Source organism: Cervus canadensis, chromosome 16 (assembly GCF_019320065.1).
Source record: "Cervus canadensis isolate Bull #8, Minnesota chromosome 16, ASM1932006v1, whole genome shotgun sequence".
Classification (NCBI taxonomy): Eukaryota; Metazoa; Chordata; class Mammalia; order Artiodactyla; family Cervidae; genus Cervus; species Cervus canadensis.
Window position 1 is genome coordinate 37,311,170 of NC_057401.1, and position 8,547 is coordinate 37,319,716.

Here is an 8,547-nt window from a genome sequence, read left to right on the forward strand (position 1 = left end):
TCTCTATGGTCCCGGCCCCCAGCTCCACTGTCCTGCAGCTCTATGGTGCCTCTTTCTCGTCTCTATGGTACGGCCCGGTCGGCTCTCTAGGCCTCCTCTATCTCTGTGGTGACGGTGGCCGAGGTGGTCGGCAATATCCGAAGAGAGTGGCGGGAACCTCTCCACTTCCTCCGCAGTTTTCTAGGAGCTGCGCCTGGGCACTGCGCAAAGGTAGGGTTTGAGCCCTGGGGATCCCAAGACAAGTCTGTAAGCGGGTTGTGGGCTGGTGAGTGGTGTTGGGTGGTTGTCTGGGTTTCTTGGAGGACCTTCCAAGGACTCAAGCCCGCCCCTCTAGTATATCCTGTTAGAAGCAAGATTGGAGGCGCGGGACACCTCTTCTCTGACTGAGGAAGCGGAGCCTCTGTTTGGGTTGGCGAAACTGACCTCGGTGACCATGTTAGTTGTGTATTTCTGTCCTTCGTAACTTTTCGTATTACTGTCCCCTTACTAAAGACGACAAAACCCGCCTTTACAGGGTAATTTTCCCCAAAGTTAGAGATAGTTAAGTGGCAGAGGTGGGGTTTCAGTCCCTACTTCGGCGAGTTCAGCGTCCAGGCCTCTTCCACTCGGCTCAGCGCAGGTTGAAATCGCGGGCCTCGTCAGCCTGGACGGGGAGTTTTATTGTCGCATCTCTTCAGGAGCATCCCTCGGGGCCGAATGCGCCGTGGACCATGCCCCTCCTAACCCAGCGGATCACAGACGAGAATGATTACTGCTTAGTGGCCAGCCTTGACAACGTCAGGAACCTCTCCACTATCTTGAAGGCTATTCATTTCCGAGAACATGCCACGTGTTTCGCTACTAAAAATGGAATCAAGGTTACAGTGGAAAACGCAAAATGTGTACAAGCAAATGCTTTTATTCAGGTATGGAAGTTGGCACCTTTAATCCAGTGAAATATGACCTTCTTCACCCAGGTCAATGAATTCCAAGGGTTCTCATTTAAGTTGGAGCACAAAATATTATTTGAATTCTTTTTCTCTCCTGGTAACAAATCCTTTTCCTATCCTGTTTTACAGAGGTAGTGGTTAATAATGTCTAAAATATATTAAACTATAGGTGGGCACTTTTTCTGAGTGTTTTGTATGTTTATATGTTTAAATAATTTAATCCTCACAACAGTCCTATGAGGTGGTTCTATTATTATTCCCATTTTATATTTGTGGAAACTGAGACGCTATTTAAGTGATTTGTCAGCAGTCCTTTAGCTGGCAAGTGGCTTAGTTGGGATGAGAACCCACAACATTTGTTTCGGTAGTACATGCTCTTTTGCACTACTTCGCTATTATTTTTTCCTCTTATTGGTTATAATCTGTTTGTTCTTACAAAGTATTAGTTGTATGGTTCAGATAAGATTTCACATTCAATTTAGCATTTTTTTGGAACACCTAAGGGCACAGTATGACCTCAGGTATAGAGGGATTAATCAGACATGGTTACCGTCCTCAAAAGAAATTGAGAACCAGTATTACTCATGCATTGTCTAATTTGTTTGGCTGTTTTCCACATGACCTTAGCCCAGCTGATGGGCCCAAAAAGGAGACAAGGAAGAGTCATGTAAGGGATGACTCCAAGGAGCTAGGTGAAGGACCTTTACATAAAGTTTTCCATCAGACTGAAATCAGTTACACCTTCAACTACTGAGTAGTAGTATTCTAATGGATCACAGTTGAAGAAGTTTAAGATGTGTTGATTGATAATCAAATTATTTTCATAGGTTTAGCACAATATTGTTATTTTAAAAACAAAGTGAGCTCTAGAATTGTATGTGTGCATTTTCATTCTTTAACATACATTTTCACATTTACTTTTTTTTTTATAGGCTGGAATATTTCAAGAGTTTAGAGTTCAAGAAGAGTCTGTTACTTTTCGAATTAATTTAACTGTCCTTTTAGACTGTTTGTCTATTTTTGGATCAAGTCCTATGCCAGGTGAGCTATTTTATTGTCATTATAATAACACAAAAGCATTTCTGGATGGTCAGAAAAATACAGGAAAAATTATTAGAATATAAGTAATATAAACATTTGTTTAAAAAATTGCCAATTTATTTTTCATTTGCCACAATCATATGTTCTGATTTTTCACAACATTAGTAGATGCTAATGGTTCTTATATTTACATTCACCTTTTAATTTACAAAGTTTTTAGGATTTTAAATTTGAACTAATCAAAAGAATACTTTGAACATGTCTTAAATATGTTTAACATTGAGAAATATATTTTAATTGCTTCTTTTCCCTAATTTGTCAAGAATTATAGTTAGTGGCAGAGAAAAACAGATACCAGTTGTCCTAACTCCCAGTTCACTGTGTTTGACATTTGCTTTTTTTCTTTAAGCCCTATTTATAAATTAAGTTTATTTTCCTAAATGCTTTTCTTTAAAATAGTCATATACTTTTAGAAATAGTTAAAACTACAAGGAAACCCCAGAAGGATGATTTTTACTTCATAGGAAAGGATCAGTTATGGTCCTCTACAAAATATGTTTTAATTTTAAAATTATACATTTTCTAATGCAGTGATCCCCAACTGGTTTTCCATAAAAGCACCTGCCTTCTTCCATTCATCATTGTGGTTCTCCACCCGGTAAGAAAGAGTAGAGTGTCCTGTCATATTCCTTCTGCTCTTCAGTGTTTTGCAGAGCTAAAACCCTAACCTCCATTAACCACCCTTTTCCTCCCAATTAGACCTTAAGATGTGGTGAAATATAAAGACTATCTCCCAGTAGAAAACATTGGAAGGGTCCTTATCACAGTGAATACATTGATGTTATAATAAGACAATATGAAAGCAATCCATTGTTAACACAGATTGAACCTTCAAGAATAGCACAGTCTATCCTATAACAGTTATTATTAATACATGCAATATGGATGGTATAGATTCTCCATCCTAAAGTTGTATATTTATATATAATCACCTAGCTATCTCTGAAGTGTTTTTTGTTTTTGTTTTTTTTTTTTTTTTTGCAACCTGGAAAACTATTTCAAAGAGTTATATTTTATTGCCAATTTTTTGCAGTTATTTTTGGAATTGTCTACACACTATCATCAGGGAAGATGTAGTCCCTTCTCATAAGGATATACATACATATATGCTAGAAATGGACACAGTAAAATATTCTTGAGTTTTAGGCATCATTTGAGGAGAAGCTGAGCCCAGAGCTGTAAAGCTAAGCCCAGAGTATGATTTGTTTCCATTGCAGGGACTTTTACTGCACTTCGGATGTGTTACCAAGGTTATGGTTACCCTCTGATGCTGTTTCTGGAAGAAGGAGGTGTGGTGACAGTGTGTAAAATCAATACGCAAGAGCCTGAGGAGACTCTGGATTTTGATTTCTGCAGCACCAATGTCATTAATAAAATTATTCTGCAGTCAGAGGGGCTCCGTGAAGCATTTTCTGAGTTGGATATGACGAGTGAGGTCCTGCAGATCACCATGTCTCCAGATAAACCTTATTTCAGGTACTTGAAAGCCCTGCAGTCCTAGTTAATGTAGTTTACTCCATCTACCTGCTTACACATTTACTTAGGATGCAGAGTTTTTGTTACCCAGGTTACAAGAATTTTCAGAACTTCAGAGAGCTTCTACTCTTACTTCATACTTTTATGTGTCAGGACACTAGAAGACCCAGGAAGACTAACTCACTATATAAAGCTAGGTAGTGTTGGTTTCTAGAAGAGTAGCCCAATCTCTGAGTTCATAAACTAGTAGTCATTTCATTGCTGTACTACTTACCATCATAGATCAATTGCATTGTGAGGAAAATTGAGCTTAAACTTTTGCAAAAGGTGTTCACAGCATATGGTATCTCTTTTTCCCAAGTTAGTACAGGATGCTGGAGGGAATAGGTGTTTTCTATACATGGTTCATTCACTAAGTATCAATCACCTATAGTGTGCATATTTACCTTATTAAGCACTACAGGAAGGAAGAGCTTAAAATCAAGGTGATGAGGATATACATGGAACACCTTAGAACAAAATTACATGCCATTAAGATACTTAGGGAACAAGCACAGGGGTACCTAGGGAGGCATGGTCAAGGTGAGCTTCCTAAGAGGACAATTTTCAGCAGGAATATGGTATCAAAAACTATCAAGCTGCTTTTCATATTTTGACCCAACAAATGAAATGGCAACACTCTTCAGGATTAGAATCAGTTTAGAGAGAGTATTTATTTCTACTCTTTTGAAATATTTTAGAATATTAGAGTAGAGGAGTTAAATACATACGGTATGAGAGGTGTAATTCTTTTTGAATCTACGTTAGAAGAACTGCAGGCTTTTCTTATTGGTTAGGTAGTTAAAAAATTGGCTCAAGATTGGTTAAAATGCTAATCAAAATGGAAATGAGTCTAACCCTACTTAAGCAGTGATGTGAATTAAAGATTCCAGGCACTTTAAACAGAGTATTCCAGAGGCTCCTCATCTAAACGATCTCTCTCAGCATGGGTGACTAGGTGGATCATGCATGGTATTTTTCATCTCCCATACAGGAAATTATTTGGTGGAGGGGAATTGGAAGTTGAAATATTTTTTTCTGGATATGTTAAACTTGAGCCTGTGACACTAAGGAGTAGTTGGATAGATAGGTATAGAGTTCAGGAGATCAGTCTAGACTAAAAATTTAGATTTGGGAACCATCAGCATGGCTGGGCCTAAACAACATGGCTCAGAGAAAGAGGAAAGATGGATTCTGGCGAAAGCCAACAAGCACCTATGTCTTTATCACTGTGCTCATCAGTCACATACAGTGCTCATATATGTTAATTCCAGGTGGCTCATATGGTAAAGAATCTGCCTGCAATGCAGGATACCCAGGTTCGATCCCTTGGTCGGAAGGTCCCCTGGAGAAGGGCATGGCAACCCACTCCAGTATTCTTGCTGGAGAATCCCATGGACAGAGGAACCAGGTGAGCTTCAGTCCATGGCATCGCAGAGAGTCGAACAGGACTTGAGCCACTAACACTTTCACTTTCCAAAACAAATGATCAGTAAGTTAAGTAAACATAAACATTCACAAATTGTCTGCAACCTACTGATATTCCCAAGCAAAGAAAACCATAAAACAGCCTGAAACACACAAAAGCCCTAATTGCTTGGTGTGGCAGTAGACATAGTTGGCAGGGCCCTGGGCTTGCCGTTGACATAGATCAGGGTCTTCCGTCACTCCTCCACTCTCCTGTTACATGGTTCTGATTTGCTGAAGAGGGAAGGACAATATCAAAGTAATATTAAGGTAATGAAATTGAGGCAAAGCCCCCTAGATTCCTTCTGTGACTGGCTTTTTGCAAAGTCATTTATTAGTTGCTCGCTCTCTGTACTCCGGCAGCATCCTACAGGAATCTTTATCATGTCATTGTTACAGTGCTTTGTCTACAGCTGTCTACATACCTGTTTCACCGGAGTGAGCTTCTTAAGGAAATGTTTGCTTATTTGGATACTAATGTAGCTTATTGTTGAACCAATGAATGAATGAATTGCTTATTTTCTACTATAGGTTATCTACTTTTGGGAATGCAGGAAGCTCCCACCTTGACTATCCCAAAGATTCTGATTTGATGGACTCATTTCACTGCAATCAGACCCAGGTCAACAGGTCAGTAGGTTGCCATTTGGTGATGAAGGCGAGGTTAAATACTATATTTCTATTAAATAAATTTTTTTTAAGACTTTCAGTGTGTAGATAAAAGTATAGCAAAAAATAAATAGTAGGTTGCTGGGTTTACTTGGGAATTTGGCATTGTGATAGGGAATTAAATTTTCAAAATGAAGAAAGTATTAGCAAATTGGACAGCTCTTTGATTCTGTTCTTACATTTGCTATTTGGTAGTTCTTGGCTAACTTTTGTCCTTGGAATTATGCTTTAAGTGTGTCCAAATAACAGCTTTTTGTTTACTTTTCTGCAGATACAAGATTTCTTTACTGAAACCCTCTACAAAGGCATTAGTCCTGTCTTGTAAGGTATCTATTCGAACAGATAACCGAGGATTTCTCTCATTACAGTATATGATTAGAAATGAAGATGGACAAATATGCTTTGTGGAATATTACTGCTGTCCTGATGAAGAAGTTCCTGACTCTTAGTCTTCAGTATGGCGGTTCACACACTGTTTATGTACACATAATGGTTCATGCGTCGTTCATGTATACGTGACAGTTCACGCACTGTTTATGTAGACATTCGTAGTAGGTCATGTTCTCATGTTGAGGGCAGTGCCCTTCGTGACTTCCTGTTAAGGTTTTCTAAGGGAAAGAAGCAGCACAGTCCCTGTCCCCTGATAGTTGCTGTAGGTTTTGTCAGTAATGTTGTCACATAGTCATAGATTATCCAGTACTGGACTAGTCTGTGGTTCTGTCTTTTGAACTCGTGGAAGTTGTTATAAGTCAAGGTGCATAAGTTTTATGTGTTATTCTACTTAAGTAGGACATTCCAAGAGTATAAAAATTTGAAGTTTGGTGAAGCCATATCAGAAATGTCCTTTTATTTATTTACTATTAGAAAAAGCAATAGCATATGGGCATCACTTCCAAGTTGGAATTCTGGAGACTATGTCATAAAGCAGTGGTTCTCAGAGTGTCATACCTAGACCACCTGGAAACTTGTCAGGAACTCTGGGGGCGGGGCAAGCAATATGTAGTTTAAACAGCTTCCCCCCTCTTCGCCCTCCCCGCCCCAAAGATTCTGATCCTTGCTAAAGTTTGAGAACCACTGTTTTAAAGGATATTTTTTTAAAATAGCACTTTAATTGCATTGAAGTGACTGCTTTTACAGGTGATGTCTTTGCAAGTGTTCTGAAGTTTAGCTGTCACCAAACAAGTCTGAATAATTATATGATTTATTTACATTTTGAAGGCATCTATGAACATGATATAAAAGCCTTCAGAATTACAGATTTTCATCATGTTCTGAAAACCATTCATTGTAGTAAGTTATTAGATACCTTCTGTTTGCCTATAAGAGTTCCTCAACCAGGGCTTCCCACGTGGCTCAGTGGTAAAGAATCCACCTGCCAATGCAGGAGACACAGGTTCCATCCCTGATCCTGGAAGACCCCACATTTTGTGGAGCAACTATGCCCGTGTACCACAACTGCTGAACCTGTACTCTAGAGCTTGGGAGCCGCAGCTACTGAGCTCATGTGCCCTAGAGCCTGTGCTCTGCAACTAGAGAAAAGCTTGCACACGACGAAGACCTAGTACAACCAAAAATAATTTTTTTTTTTAAGTTTCTCAACCAAACCAAGGCATATCTCAGTGGGCGGGCACGTAGGTGCTGCTCCCAGATACCTGTTCGACTCGTGCAATGCTGGGTATCTAGCCCAGGGTGAATGCCCGATAACTAGTTAAATCTCCCAGGCAATCTCGGGATGCCCAGCTGGTACAAAAGTCGTTGGAGTTTTATAAAGTTATAGGATGTGTTCAAGAAGGAAATGATTGAATCTGCCAAATGTCCAGATTTTTTTTGTCTCGATAAGCATTAAGAACAAAACACGTCTAAAACATAATTATGAAAATACTTATTCAGTAAACATTTCAAGGACTACAATTTTCCTTTAAATTTAAAATTGGAAAGTTACTTGGTTTTTTTCCATTGGCATGTCTAGTATCTAAAATAGTGCCAGGATAGAGTTAATATTCATCAGATAAAAGGACCTCCACTTTCAGATTATTAGTCACTATGAAAGTTGAACCTATGATTAAATATGTTTGCACATTTAAGACTACTATTTCAGCTGAACATATCTTGAGTTACTTAGAATTCAGAAGCTAATAAATTTCTTAGTCACCGTAAATCAAGATATGATTTAATAAAGAATTTTCTAGTTAAGTGTGTTCTGTTTGACTCCCTAATTTGCTAGCTTAACTTTGTTCAAGTTCCTATGAGAGACCACTGGGGGGAGCGCTTCCTTGGGCAACACAGATGCTTTGGTGACTATAAACTGAATTCATGTGTCACAAAAGACTTAAGATTTAGCTCTGCCTTTCTGAAGTTTACCTCATATTCTTTCTAATAAAATTGTACTTACAGTAGCTATTTTTTTCTATTTTAAATTAGTTTATGCCCTACTTAGGATGTGCTTCCACCTAGAACTGATGAAATGATTCAAAACAAAAATGTTAAATTTCACTGTTGTAATAAAAATAAGTCTTGTAATACATGTTTTGTTTTGTTTTTTTACAAGAAGCCACACAGTTTCTGTGATACTCTCAAGTCCTGCTAAGTATGAGTTACTATTGCTGAAAGGGCAGCATGTGGCAGCCCCTATAGCTTAGGGCGGGTGGGTGGGTGGGGTCAGAAATACATAGACTCCCCTTTCCCCTTTCCATCTTCATACTGCTGCCTCTTGTCCCCACCTGAAATGAAATCTGTTGGGTCCTGAGGAATTGGGAGATAGTGTTTTCTCTTTTCCCGAGTTTGTATTCGTAGCATTTTTATACGTGTCTCAGGTTATATGCTCCCCTGCAGCAGTTAGCAGCTCTACCGTGGGTTTTCCTCTCCA

The 8,547-nt window shown here is 38.9% G+C and overlaps 1 protein-coding gene across 3 annotated transcripts; it reads left to right on the top strand.

Moving 5' to 3' along the window:
• The first annotated feature begins 70 nt into the window (after positions 1–70).
• On the top strand, positions 71–8,203 carry RAD1 (RAD1 checkpoint DNA exonuclease). 3 transcript variants are annotated; one of them, XM_043488739.1, is made up of 6 exons: positions 71–210; positions 678–905; positions 1,862–1,970; positions 3,248–3,506; positions 5,544–5,642; positions 5,953–8,203. In XM_043488739.1, exons 2-6 carry the CDS (start codon positions 711–713, stop codon positions 6,128–6,130), a joined length of 840 nt encoding a protein of 279 aa, XP_043344674.1. In that variant the 5' UTR covers positions 71–210; positions 678–710; the 3' UTR covers positions 6,131–8,203. The 3 variants fall into 3 exon arrangements, with proteins under 3 accessions (XP_043344674.1, XP_043344676.1, XP_043344675.1); XM_043488741.1 differs by having other exon boundaries at positions 115–246; XM_043488740.1 differs by lacking the exon at positions 71–210 and adding an exon at positions 254–435.
• Positions 8,204–8,547: the final 344 nt, after the last annotated feature.